The sequence below is a fragment of the Rissa tridactyla genome, chromosome 1, assembly GCF_028500815.1.
Source record: "Rissa tridactyla isolate bRisTri1 chromosome 1, bRisTri1.patW.cur.20221130, whole genome shotgun sequence".
Lineage (NCBI taxonomy): Eukaryota > Metazoa > Chordata > Aves > Charadriiformes > Laridae > Rissa > Rissa tridactyla.
This window is the reverse complement of record NC_071466.1, coordinates 21529928-21544649: the sequence shown is the minus strand read 5'-3', so window position 1 is coordinate 21544649 and position 14722 is coordinate 21529928. Positions and strand designations below refer to the sequence as shown.

The following is a 14722-nucleotide window of genomic DNA, read 5'->3' as shown; positions in this document are numbered from 1 at the left end:
CCTCCCCAGCACGAGCCCATCCTTCCCCCCCCTCGGGCTCCGCAACTACCTCGTTGGCGCATGCGCGTCGCCTTCCCCCCCACCCCCGCGCACAGAGCCGGGGCGCGAATCTGGCAGTGGGGGCGTGGCGTGGTCTGCTGCGGGGGCGTGGCCGGCGGGCGGGGGGCGTGGCCGAGGGGGGCGTGGCGCGGCGCGGCGCGCCCTGTCCATGGTGCGGGCGGCGGCGGCGGCGGCGGCGGCGGGGTGGGTGTCCCCGCGGCGGGAGGGCGACGGCGCGGGGCTGCATGGACGTGATGTCCCCGCAACAGGAGCACCTCGGCCCGGGCCGCTCGTCCTCGGTGAGCGGCGAGAGCAGGGTCTTCGCCGCCGCCGACAACAAGAAGGTGAGGCCGCCCCTACGGAAGACCCCCACGGGAAAGCGCCTCACGGCACACCCGACCCCCGGTCCCGGAGCCACCCCCGCGGGTCAGCGCGTCCCAAACGGGGCTCGTCGCCCTAGGTCCTGCGCCGCAGCGGGCCGGGCGACATGCCGCCACCGGGGCCGGGGGGAGCCGTCGTGGGAGCTTGGGGGGGTCGTCGGGAAGGGCTTGGTCCCCGGATGCCCCAGAGCTCAGGGGGCTCTGCCGGGTGGATAACCCCGGGGACCTAAGGGGGGTTGCTGCACGGATGTCCCGGGAGCAAAGGGAGCCTGGATGTCCATGGGTAGGTAAGGAGCCGGTGTCCTGGGGAGGCACGGAAGGGTTTGCCGGGGGGTGTTCACTGGAGCCAAGGGGCTTTGCTGCATGGATTTCCCGGTGAGCTGGGGAAGGGGGGGGGGATTGCTGCATGGAGGTGCTGGGGAGACCTATGGGGAGGCTTTGCTGGATGGATGTCTGGAGGTTTTGTATCGGAGAGAGATGGGGGGAGGTTTGCAGAATGATCATCCAGGGGAGCTCAGGGGGATCTGCTGCCCGTGTGTCCAGGGGGAGCCAGGGGAGGGTTTGCTGGAGCTGGGGGGGTTTGCTGGCTACCCTCGCACGTGCTTTGTACAAGAGAAATGTAAGAGCAGCTTCCCAAGGAAGCGCCTTGTGCTCGCTAAGTATATCACAATTGATAGCCAAAGAGCATCATCCCAAACTGGTTGTAAGATCTGTTTGATGTCTCAAATTGCTTTTCAGCATCTGACACGATCAAGTGCAAAATGTTCACTTCTGCATGCAGACAAGCACTTGTTTCTGCCTTCTATTTTGCTGTAACGAGCGGGCTGTAATAACCACATTTTTCCCACTGTGTAAAACAGGAACTCTTTTTTTCTTCTTGGTTCATCAAGTGCTGTAGTGTTTTTTCTATCCAAAGTCGAGCCGGTACCTCCCTGCCGTACCAATTTTGCCTGACAGTGACATGTAAATGTATGCGCTGCCTTGTCTTTAGAGGTGCACAGTACTAGTGACTGCCAAACAGGCTGGCAGGATTAGAACAACTGGCCAGGTTACAGTGTCCTTTACTAAATCTGTCCACCTGGTGACATGAATTGAGGATGCGTGGTAGTACAGGCTGAGCTTGTGTCCAGTCCTGTGGCTGAGCGGTGGCTGGGGCTTTGCTGGCTATGGCACAACGGTGCAGAGAAGAATCATGGTCCCTCTCCTCCCGCCAAAGCGTCTCTTCAGGCTGGGGAACGACACTTTTCATTTCCATGGGATGTGTCTGTGTGTGCTGTGTCCCACCAAGGCACATAGCACTCCAGCCTGACCTCAGCCCTGGGGACCTCTTCTCATGGCACCCGCTGCCAATGGTGAAATGGTTGTATGGAGAGTGTTTGGCCAAGATTTCCACCACGCTTTGCTGCAGTTAATACCTGATCGGTTTCTGAAGAGGGAGTGTGATACACCTACGCAAAGTGGTGGAGTACCTTCTGCTGCCTAGCTGGACAAAGTGATGGTTACTCACCTTCTCCAAGTATTGCCATCTAAATTGAGGTGGCTAAATGTGCAGCTTTGCTTTTTCTTCTATCATTTCTTTCATTTTTGCTGAAGACAGAGTACCACGTACCTTCCAGCCTGGCAGAGCCCTGATGCCAGGCACCCGCATGAAATGAGAAGGAATGCTCAAGTACTGTGAAGATGAACATTTTTTTCTTACAAGTCCTACTTCATGATTCAGCTTTCTGAGGACAAATATTAATGGTAGCACTTGTGTTTCCCATTCCTGCTCCAAAGAGCCCACAGTCGAAGGAACACAGACCTTGTTTTTGCCAGCACGGACAAGGGAGCAGGGATATTACTTTTTAAGGATCTTGGCAGCCCTTTTGGAATTCCTCAGCGTGGAGGCACATGCGATGGGGGTACAGATGGACATGCTCCTGTGGAGGAGCGGCTTGAGACTTGAGACCCTGGCTGGGCCACGCAGCACATGGCAGCTCCACACACCGTGCGCAGCTAGCACAGGCAGCCACCGACATCCATCCAACCACTCAGCTGCTCGTCCACCATCCTGGTGCTCCCTTGAGACTACTAGCACCCCATCTCTTTGTGTCTGTCTGGGGAAGAAGATGCCTACCTTTATGCTTGTGCAGCAGTGGGCTAATCCTAATTGTGCCTGAAGCTGGATCTCAGTGACAGTCTGACTGTTTTTTTTTACTACTTGGGTCCTATGGACTCTCTCTATACCTCTGTTTTGCCTTCCACTCAGAGCCCAAGCATCATATTTTTTTACAATACAGAAAGTCTTTCTTACTACCGGGGAGATGCCACTGCTTGTATTGGTTGCATACAGTTAAATGGAAGAATGTGTTGTCAAGAAACCAATTTTGATACTGGTGACGCAGCATGTCAAGTTGAACAATTTTGTTACAAATACGTATTTAACATCAACGATTTTACTTTCTGGCACAAATACCCCCAAATAGGGATGCTAAGTGACCACTGAACATTTCTTCCTTTTTATTATCACAACTATACCTCTCTCAAATTAAATTTATTTAGGTGAGATTTGCTACATTGTTCTGTGGTTGTCTGAACTCCTACTTCATCTTCCACTTGGCTGAAGGATCACATGCGTGACCACATCATAGGACCAGGAGACAGAAATTGTCTAGGACCTTTTTTCATGTATTTTGTGTGACCGTTTAAACTATTTTCCTGGAAACATTTCCTTTTCTTTTCTTGACATGGAAAGTGGTTTGAACTGCTAACCTGCCTCCCAGACACTGGGAGGTTCTCTCCGTTAAATGCTTACAAGGCATTCAAGACACCCTGATAAAAGGTGACTTTGCAGTGCAGTGTTTTAGTTAATGCTTTGGGGAAATTCTGGACCAGATTCCCTCCTTACTGGACTTACCGGAGTCACTGGACTATGTGTGGTTGACCTACAGAGAAGTTTTGTACTGACTGTTTAGTTTAGTAACCAATAGCAGTAAATTGATGCAACTCTGAAGTGGATTGAAGTAACATGAGTAAGAGTGATTATACTGATAGAGCTTATTTCTACAAATTTATCAAAATAAACTATGCAGCAGAGACATCTTTTATGCCCGTGTAACTGTGTCAGCAGTAGCAGCTGTGGTCATTTAACCATATTTATAAGTTCCTGGTGTTTCACTTTTCTCTTTTCTTAGAGGGGCTAGATTCCAACCAACCCTGAATATTTTACACAAGACAATATTTGGTAACATAAGAATTCACTCTTAGGATTTTTTGCTGCCTCCTTGAAGATTTCAAGTGACTACTTATAATTTTTTTGAGGCTCAGCAATTTTTTTATGTTTACTCATACAATGTGCAAAAAGTTAACCATTTTGCACGCTAAGCAAAATAGTATTTATGGTTTGAGACTTAAAATATGTTGTTCTATCACCATAAAATGTGTTTCTTTGTGATTCTGATCACATACACAGCAACAGTTTACTGGTGGGCAAAGGGGAGTTGTAGTTTTCCCCAAAAGTGTATTAAATAGATAAAATTCAAGCGAATTAATGGCATTGGAAGAGTAAAGGTAGTCATACATGTTCTTCAGCCCTTCATCTGTCTTTCTCTGCAAAGATGAATCAAGTATGTATTTGTCATTGTACCTGATGATACCTTGATCTCATGTCCTTATATATATATATGTTTTTTAACATAAAGCTCCTTAAGGAAGAGATTTCTTCTTCCTGCGAGTCTCTGTGCTCTCTACTATGATCCTGGCTGAGGATCTGGGGGCTTGCTGTCAAAATCACAGCTGGTAATGCTAGGCATCTTGGCTGTCCAGGAACACTTATGGCACTGTTTAGTGAAGTGATGGACAATTCCTCTCATCCTGCAGACATATCCTGTAGCAAATTTATCTTTCATGAGGACTGAAAAAGCCCCTATTTTAATGAAGTCATCCACGTAGTTGGTCCTTAGGTTGAAATCACCTTGGCAGGCTGTGCTGGTGTATGGTAACTTAGTGTAGTGATGTGCCTCCTGATACTGCTTTAATTACAAACTAGCTTTAGCAATCCTTTCACTGTTTGTCCATGAGATAAATTGAAAATTATGCATAAAACAATGTGTTCTAGTTCTCAAGTTTCATAGTCTTGGGTGGTTTTTTTTGTCGCTCATGGTGGCAGTAGGAAAGAGAGGGACTTGGCATGTCATGTGGGATCTAATATCCCAGGACTGCATATATCAAATCATTGCCTGTTTACTTAATGCTGCTTGAAGTATCCATGTGGAATGGGGGGTAAACTCCTCCCCCTGTCATCTGCAAACTGCTCCTATGAAAGCCTTGCTGTACAGACACTGAGGCGGAATCATGGCCGTGTGTTAACCTTCCCGCTTTGTGTTTGGCTTGAAGGGAAACTTTGGGCTTCATCAAAACCACCACAACCAGAGTCGCTGGTCTGAGCACTGTGGGTGCAGTGCAGCTGACAGTAGGACCCATGGGCTAAATATGTTATTCTCCCCTCCTCCACATTTTTCGTAGTCTGCCGCATCTCCGTATTTTGATGTAAATGGGTGAGATCATTTGAACACCTCGGTATCAGTGCTTCCAAAGATTAGTATCCTTTGGGAGGTAGTTGGTAGAACATCTTTTGCTTGTAGTTGCTTTTGTCAGTTTTTCTTTCTACTCTGAGATGGCCTTTAGTGTCCGTTTTTGCTGTGCTCTCTAGCAGCTGCTGTTCCGTGGTGATGTGCTTTTACTTCCACTGTGTCGATAGCTCTTTCTTCTTGTGTCCCTGTGATTGTTTTCTCCCTGGTTATCCGTCCAAAAATGGCTTTCTTTTTAGGAAGGTCCTTGTAAGTAAAAGTATTCTGCCAGCATAAACAAAAGCACATACTTAGGTCACCTGCTCTGCCTTTATGGTAAATGGGCTCTCCATGGGACCTAGACATCTCTGCTGCCTGAGCCAGCAGCTCAAATGCACTCATCTCCTCACCCTGTTTATAAGGGCTCAGGATTGTTATAGGTCAGCATAGGGCCATTTCTTGCTTTACTAAAGTGTAAAAGATTCTTGTTACTTTTGGTATTTTTAGACAACCCTATGCTGTAAGTCTAACAAATACTGGATTATGGCATGTAGGAAAAAATGATTTATTGCCTCTCGTAAGTAGCCCAGTGATGGAGGGGGAAGAGCCATGCCCAATTGTCCTGGAAAATTAACTGCTAGGTGCTGAGGATTGTTTTGATTTTTTGATTGTCGGGCAGTTAGTTGAACTTTGCCTTACGGTTTTTGGTAAAGGCTTGTCTTCTGTGCTTTGGTTCGTATCTCTGGTTCAAACCAGAAATGTATGCCACAGATAGGGTTTGTTGCTCAGACAACTAGAACAGAGTTTGCATGAGTGAAATCTCTCATGATTGTTAACTTAGATTGGGCTTTGTTAAAATCAGACTTCTTTTTACGAGAAAAATAAAGCAGTGAGAGGGAGAGCTTAGCCACTTGAGTGCAATCCTCAGCTCAAGGTATTGGCACATCTGAGTGTTGTCCCTGTCACCCAGTTAAATGTCCCAGGCACACGTCCCAGCCTTGACCCACTTCTGGACCCAGCCTGTAGATCAGGAGCCTGAAATCCTTTCATCTCTGGGGAGGCTTTTACAAGGGTATCTGCACATTGCTGAGGAGGCATTTCTGCCACCCTCACCTGTCAGTCAGGAACTGAATACATTTTTCAACTATTTCATATACGAATCTCTTAAATAGGCATCAGGTAATATAATATTCTCATCCTAAGCTCAGACCACTCTCTGAGAAGTCAATTGTTCCCTGTGTTACTGAGCTCACAAATTTGTCTGTTCCCTGTCCTTTGCAAGATAGCAGGGAGAGAATTGAGCTGATTAACTCAGTTTTCTTGGGCACCTTAGTTTTCTTTTACCATCAGTGAAGGAAATCAGCACTTCTAGGACAAGATGAACTGTGCGCTAAACATGTTGTTTTCTCTCTGTTGCATATAAAAGGAGCAGAGGGCAAACAGCTCAGGTGTGCATGTCTGAGGTTGGGCGAGAGGAATCCTCCCGCACGTGTCTGACCATCATCTCGGGTCAGGCACCAAAACCTGGCGGCGTGGGCAGTGTGCTCCCGGGGATTCGTGGCACAGCCCCTGCCTTAGCCCACCTGCTGCCGGCTCTCACCTCCTACACCTTTGCAGCAGCTGCAGGCGGGTATCGGCTTATTGCACAGGTTTTCACTTCTCTGGGTACTTGTAAAATACTACAAAAACTGTATATCTGTTACTTAAGTTACTTGTCGTCACAAAAGAAATGGATTTAAAAAAGAAACATATTTAAAAGAAAGAGATTTAGGTTAGATATTGGGAAGAAATTCTTTACTGTGAGGGTGGTGAGACACTGGAACAGGTTGCCCAGAGAAGCTGTGGATGCCCCATCCCTGGAGGTGTTCAAGGCCAGGCTGGATGGGGCTTTGAGCAGCCTGGTCTAGTGGGAGGTGTCCCTGCCCATGGCAGGGGGTTGGAACTAGATGATCTTTAATGTCCCTTCCAACCCGAGCCATTCTATGATTCTATGAATAGTATTTCAGTGAAAATGAATTTTTTCACACATTCTTTATTTAATCTATTCTCTGCCATTCTTTTTCTAAGCTTGATATAGTTAAAAGTGATACACACAAAGTACAAGAGAGCGCTTCATCTTTGATTCCCTTTTTTTGAGGACATCATGCAAATGCTGCTGTATGTTGCCCTTTTTCACAGAATGGGAATTAATATTTTAGCTTGGCAATATTAATTTACATAAATTCCATTATCCACCTAAACTGCGAGTCAAAATTAGCTGAATACTGGCAGTCAGGAATAAATTTTTCCTTCAACCAATGACTTGTGAGATACTGCTGAAAGTTTTACTGTAATCCTGCAATCCATAGGGGTTATGATTTCTGAGGAGAGACAGCATATTTTCAGTGATGGTTTGCAAGGTTACTGTCCTTGGCATGGTGGGCTGATCTGCTCATAAACCACCTACCATCACAGTTTACAAAATAGTTTTTCAGAGTGTGTGTCTGATCATTATCTGGTGTAAATGAATTCTTTTGAAATCTGTAGCCCTATGACTGTTTATACCAGATGAGAAACTAGCCAAATACTAACACGTACCACCAGTCCAACAACTGAAAAAGCAAAACTTTTTGTCTCTGTTAAAAAAGCAGTCAAGACAACCACCACCAGAAATGCAGAAAGTATGAAGTTAAACCTGAATCGGAGGTGAGGGGGGCGGGAACTGAAGCTTTTGAACGTGGGGAAGGCAAAAATAACTCTAGTTTGTCCTGACTGATACGAAATTATCATCTTTGCATCTGGCACACTGTAAACATTCATTATGGGTACTGATTTTATGATACATTTCACATGGGTGTGACTCAGCCAGCAAGTACGAGGATGTCTCTCTCTGTGTTGACCTTTCTAATATTTACATGAAAAAAATGGAGGTTTTGATGTGGGACACATGTTGAGAAATGCTTCTCCGTGTCCCATGCTTAAATAATTGGTCATTGCATCTCCTTTTGCTCCCAAACATCTGCTCTGGCTACAGCTGTCCAGGATGTATCTCCGCATTGCCAGGGTGACATCTTTGCACGTGTAAACACAGTGAAACTGAGGAGAGCCGGCATCTGTGCCCAACTTAGCCAAAAATGAACTTGTTCTCTTCCTTCTCAAAGTAAATCAATTCTAGTTATCATGATGGTCACTTATTTTATTTTCTCAAACTCTGTACGTAGCAAAATAAAAACAAACCCTCCCTTTCTGTCCGTAGTCAATGTCTCTGTGTAATGTTTTTATTTGCATGCAGCTGACCTGACTCACTTCACTGTTGCTGTGAAAATTTTCCTTTTCCAAATCTCATCAGTGGTCTTTTTATGTTTTAAGGCTCTTTTATTTTTGTTAAGCTTTGCTTAGTAGCTGTGTTAAAAGGTTGCCTGGAGAGGCTGTGGAATCTTATCCTCGGAGATAACACAGACCTGGACTGGGGGCGGTCTGGAGCAGCCTGGTCCGACGGGTCCTGCTCTCAGCAGGTCCAGAGAGGCTGGACCAGAGGCCTTCTGGGATCCCCTCCAGCCTGAGTTATTCTGTGACTCTCTGCCAGTCATTTGAGCTCTTACTAAACTTGCTGTACTCCTAATCTTTACTTTGGCCCTCAGATATTTAAGTCAAGACAGGAATCTCGCTGCCACAGGCACTATTCAGTGCTGCTCACCCAAGCATGAAAAAAATTGCCATAGTTGAGGGAGATTTTAAAATGCTGCATTTTTTTCAGTGGCTTCCTTTTCAGGCCTGAAAAGCCAAGGGATCTAAGATAACCAAACCTCCACTGCATTCACAGGGGCCGAGATGCTCTAGTTTTAACCACCCCGTGAAAGCCACCTGCCCAATAATCGGACTTGCAGTAGATTTCCAATTGAGAGTTGATGTTTTATATAGAGTCCTACAAAATGTAGCTTTTCTTCTGTATTATGTTAGACTGCATTGTGATACAGGTCTCTTTTTGCCTTCATATTTGTAGATATGCTGCTTTTTAAAATGCTAACAGCTTCTCAGATTTGCTAGCAGTAAGACAAACTGATTCCATTTGCTAGAAAAATTTAGCAAAGTATTTTCTTTCTTTTTTGTTCAAACCTAGCAAAAATGGGCATCTAGGTTGTTAGTAATCTATTAAATTATTATCCAGTTATTTTCTGATGAGATAGAAGACATCTAAAAGTTCACCGGCTTAATTTATCAGTCTTGAGAAGGTTATTTTTTGATGAAAGACAGAGGGAGGAGGGGATATTTTTTAAAGGTGAATTGAAATTACACATTTGAATTTATAACAATTGCTGCACAATAGCTGTAACTGAGTATCTGACAAAACAAACAAGCGTGCTCTACATAAATAAAGGGGGAACCAAAAAAATGACACAATAACAAATGCGCTGCAATGAGTAGGAGAAATAACACTTGTCAAAAGCAAGTAAAGCACGTAGTACTGTAGATTTTAATTTCTCTGAGGGGAGCACGCTGTGCACCTGCTCAAACAAAATGTGTGCCACATGCAGCACTTGCATTGGCAGAAGAATCAGTTGTTCCCTAACATATCTGTTCCTGGTACTCAGTGGTTATTTTTAGTATAAGGAAAGAAAGTCTTGTTTTGCGATTAACTGAGAACAGAGACATCATGGCTGGCAAAGGTTCACCTGTTTGTGGGCTCTCAGTGGTGTAAGGGACCGCGCCAGCATTGGAAACTGTCCTGTCAGGGTCTCAGGAGGAGTTCAACCCTGGCCCTTTTGTTCATCAGTTTATTCTGAAAAATATTTGAGCTAAATAAGGTTACAACTACCCTTCTGGTGGAGGGTGAGTGAGAGGAGAGGTCATGCACCTTGGCAGCAGGCTGCACAACCGGTTCTAGAGAGCAGCTCCAAAGTTAGGGCCAGGACTCCTTAGTCCTGCTTCTGGCTGCAGGAGGGAGAGGGTACAGTGGAGAATACATTTCTGTTCGGGGAAACGTGCAGTTTTGTTTCCTGCGGCTGCTTTTGAAAATTTCTGCCTCTGGGGAAAGCGGTGTTGTTTAGTTGCTCAGTATTTTTACTGTAGTGTTCAACTTCACTCCATGGGAATCCATGCTCCCTTGGTAGCTACTGACATTTTCATCTCTTCCCTATGCTTTGTTCTTTTTTTTTTCCTGCTGCATACTCTGTCTTTGAGTGTCTCCTTTTTCCCATTCCCTTCCTAGTTCTGTGCTAAGAACTGCCCTGCCTCTCACTTCCTTATTTTGTCCCATACCTAATCAGGAATGACAAGAAATGTCATTATTGACTACTGAGAGACAAGACGTAATGCTCCAGCTAAATTAGTAGGAAAGGAAAATGCCCTCATCTCTAAAGATTTGGAAAAAAAAGGGTGGCCCAGTGCAGTGTGTAGGGTTAGGTGGGTAGAATCCAAACCTTAACTTATGGTAAATGTCCAGTCTGACACAGAAATGTATCAAGCATTTGCAATCTGAACCACGATGTGAATATTTGATAAATTTAAAGTGCAATAGATTATTAAGGCACACAAAGTAGTTGAGGACAAGCTCTAGGTGTTTACTTCATGGGTGCAGTGTACCTCAGGTATCTGTGTATAGACACTAATTATCAGCTTTTCTTTATCACTCTCTTTCTGGTCGCTCCTCTTTTTCTCAATATGTGGTACTTTACAACCGTTTTTCCCCCTCCAGGGTTGCTGATGGCAGTAACTCAGCCTTTTTCCCATGTGGAGTCTGGCTGTGACAATTCTGTATGCATGCAGATATTGTTCTCAGTCTCACCTATGATTTCATTTTGTTTCTCTTTCCAAACAGAAAATGAAGAGTTTGGCCCAAAGACGCCAGTCTGCACCATCTTTGATCTTTGTCAAAGCACTTAACAGATCTCGATCGGTCTCGAGGTGAGTCAGTGAGTTTTTCCTGTTTTCTGCCTTGTACACTTAAGCAGCACTGGGCATAACTCAGGAGTGGTTACTGTGGGATTGTACAATTTAATTTGAGCTAAGCTTCTGTCATGGACTGCTGCATGGTAGAGGCACTCTGGGGCTCTGGAAGCACCTGCAGGTTTAGGACAATGCTGTGGGCCAGGATCTGGTGGTCACAGTCTTCTCCCGTCCAGCATTAGCAGCTTGTGGGGCTGTGTATGTGGGTGTGCGTGGGTGTGAAGCATTCAACGTTTTTTGTCTTCATCTTCTGCCAGGATCAGCCGTTCCTCCTCCCTCCCTACACCAATGTAAAGCTACCACAGAAATGGGAGTTTCTATGGAGTTGGTCCCCTGTCCAGCCCCAGCCCTGACCTGCCATTTGAACCACTCTGCATACATAACTTTTGTCTTCCTGCACTACAGTTCATTGGACTTTAAACTTACAAAACATAAGTGTTTATCGAGAAGTGAACCATCTGGTAGGCTGTTAATGCTTCCAGCTGTGCAGAGCTCTTTACGAAGAAACATTATTGAGGGAAATTAAAGGATGGCTTTGTAAGGAATATTTTTTCCTACTCTGTGGTGTGTTAAGTAATCAGTATGTGAGCTTCGGAAAGTTCTTTGTGTTTGATCTAACTAATACCTGGTTTCATATTTGTCATCATGCAGAATTCCACAGTATTTCAGAAATCTGTGAAAGTATTCTGTGAAAACATCAGAGTTGCAAAATAGGAAAGGAAAACGAGTTGAAACTACTTGCAGGTCTTTTTGCTGGCTATGAGATAAAAGAGGAAACTTAGAAATGAATTCCTAGAGGCGTTTGCACCTTTTTGTGTAGTCTAGTGGCATGAGCCTAGGACTGAGAGCCAGCAGCATGTGTTCTGGTTCTGTCTGTAAAATTTCTTCTGTGGCCTCTCTCCGACTTTGTTTCCAGGTCTTTAAAATACGAAGAACGGGTATTTTGCAACCCCTTCATGAAAATACTGAAATTGCTTAGATTGTCTGTACTACCATATTTATTCTTCATTTACTATTATTTCTTCATTGTATTTGTCGCTATGTTCATAATTGTGGTACCATCTTTTGGGCATAGCTGGGCATATTCATAACTGAGGTTGTGAAATTAGAGACGGACTATGGAGAGTAGCAATAACTGGAGAGTACAGGGCGCAAAAGATGCGCTCTCTCAGCCCTTGGACAGTAGGGTTTCTTGCAGTTCATACACCTATGTCTCCATAATGTCTTCCCTTCAAGCTGTCTTAAGATTTGCTCCTTGATATTAAGAGGATAAACTATATTTGATGCTTATATTTCAGTCGTCTGTTATTTGCCTGCTGGGTTCAGACATGAACATTTTTCTTCAATTATACTTTTTTTTTGTTTGTTTTATTGCCTGCTCCATAAGTATCAGAAATTGGACATAGCTGGAGAGCCACTGAGTGGGATACACACTTAGTAGGTACATTCTCACCTGTAAATATGTCTTCCTTGTATAGCCCGGATCGGAATTATTTCCAGACTGAGTGTGTGGAAAGACTTTTTTTGGGAAGGCCAGTTGGCAGAAACTTTGTGGTGGAGAGGACCGAAGAAGGGGAAACGTTGCCGTGTTCTGCAGCAAGGGCAATGCTTTGCCTACCCGACGGGCCCTGATGCTTTCACAGTTGGTGGATGGATGCTGCCTCAGTCATGTCTGTCCCCTGCCTGTGGCATGCAACAGTTTATCTGCTTCTGTTGTTTTGAACTGAAGTCTGTGGCCGTAGTGAGAGGTACCGTGTGAAGTCTGAGGACCCCGGAACCAGAGCAGGTGATTTTGTAGCTTCAAAGTCTAGCAGTTAGAGGGTAACACTTTGGATGGTGTTTATTATTGTTCACGGGAGCAGTAATTCTCACCCGTGCCCGACTTCCTTGTTTGGCTGTGCGAGACACATTCCTCTTCATCACCAAACTGATGGATGAGTTTGAACTTTCCACTCAGTTTGTTGTGTAAATGCTTAACTCTTGTGAAGTGCTTTCTCTTCAGGTGAGCTGAAGAGCACCAAAATGACTTCTCATGTTTTCTAATCTCCTCCAAATGTTTTATCTCAGACCTGTCTCAGCTCTTAGTTCCCCTTCTCGTAGACACAGCCAGCCTGCAAAATCCATTATTCTCCTCTGGCAGTGAACCTTAATACTGGGACTCCATAACACTTACTTGTTAATGGTTGATTAATGACTTGTAGATAATAAAGCTCCTATCTGAAGTTAGCAAACATCTGTGAGGGATTTATATGAATCCTCTCACCTCAGCAGCTGGCTCACCTCAGCATTTGTTGAAATTAATGAGCAAGTGCAAAGTTTAAAAGGGCAGGAAATACTTAAAAGCACAAGTCAGTTTGTATTTTTATACCACTTTATATGTCAGGTGTCCTTGGTTTATATACAGGGCACTTTCATAAAATGTGATGGCACCCATTTTGGACAGACTTACTTTGGGGCATTTTAAAGTTTATTGATGGTATTTATTCAAAGAAACCACTGTGACATCTGGAGATGGCTGTTCAGCATTCAGATGATTAAGGGTTTTTAATGGTAGTGGTGTTGTGGCTCTGATGGCACAAGGATGCAAGTAAGGCAAGATGATCTAGCTGGAAAAAGCTTGTTTGTGCCATTGTCCTCTTCTTCAGTCCTGAAAGAGATGCAAATCTGAAATTCTTATGTGCTTAAAAGCTTGTCTTCTTTTTCCCCAGCTATATCATTTGGTTTAATGAAAGTTAATCCTTCCTTACAAATCTTGCCTTGCCATGTCAGTCATATAAAAGGAGTTACAAGATACTTGGCCTACAGAAGACTTGGGATGGCTGTATGGCACGGTGTTGTACAGATGTGCAACCACGCTGTAATCCCTGCCTCACTCAACCGTAACTGCAGGCAGCGGAGGAACGTAGTAAATAGTACAGGTATTATAGTGGAATTTGGGCCCTTACTTCCAAGAGATGAAAATATGCAGACTATTCATTGCCTCCTGTTCTTGTTTCTCTTCCTTTTTTCTGTGCGGTTTCTCTTTCCTCACAAAATAGTGATGAGTAGGCATGTAAGGACTGCTTCACATCATCAGATGTCCTCTTTGGAAGCACTTTGAGCAAAGTTATTCTAGAAATACATTGGAAAAGTAAGCTTTTGATGTTTTTCTTGGCTGATACTCACATGCAGGAAAAATAAGTTTGATTGTTAACTCCATTAATGTGTATGAAAACAGCAAAGGATTCAGGTTAGTTATATTTGGCCCTGGACCTGTTCCGTGGTTGTAATTTTCCTCTTACTTTTTCTTGGTGTCCTTTAATGAAAACTGCACAGCTTACTTAATGATATACCTCCATGCAACACAAATTATGGGTTTGAAACAGAAATGTCTGAGGCCTGGATTTAAGCATCAGGTCTTGTCATCTCAAAATAATTGATATAGAATAATAAAGACTTGTTTCAAGCCAAATTTTCAGCCTTTGTTCTGCTGCCCCTCAAAACAATTTTTGCATGTGACAAAGCCCAAACTCCCAAGTTTCTCTTCTGCGTTGGCGGACTTCTGCTCGCATCTCGGCTACTTCACAGGGACAGCCAAATCCTGTGTTGCCATCGCTGGCAGCTTCTCCTTTCCTAATGCACGCCTCACCAGATCTTTGGAAGTGATATTTTTACATGCTTAAACTTATTAATATAATTTCAAAATTTCTGAGTCTTCATGACCATTTATAGATATGTGTATCTACACACTAAAGGTGCTAAAATATTGGTAATAAAATGACTCTTTCTTACAGTGTCAAGCATGTTTATGATGTTATTTTGGTGTAAGCTAGAAGCAGGGGCTGTTTTAAA

The 14722-nt window shown here is 44.3% G+C and overlaps 1 protein-coding gene across 1 annotated transcript in view; it reads left to right on the top strand.

Annotated features, from left to right (window-relative positions):
• The first annotated feature begins 230 nt into the window (after nt 1-230).
• Nucleotides 231-14722, top strand: part of ARHGAP20 (Rho GTPase activating protein 20) — a 61392-nt gene continuing 46900 nt past the window's right edge. Inside the window, exons 1-2 of the mRNA XM_054187944.1 lie at nt 231-383; nt 10764-10849. Of these exons, the coding sequence (XP_054043919.1) occupies nt 285-383; nt 10764-10849 (185 nt within the window). The 5' untranslated portion in view covers nt 231-284. The remainder of the gene's footprint in view (nt 384-10763; nt 10850-14722) is intronic.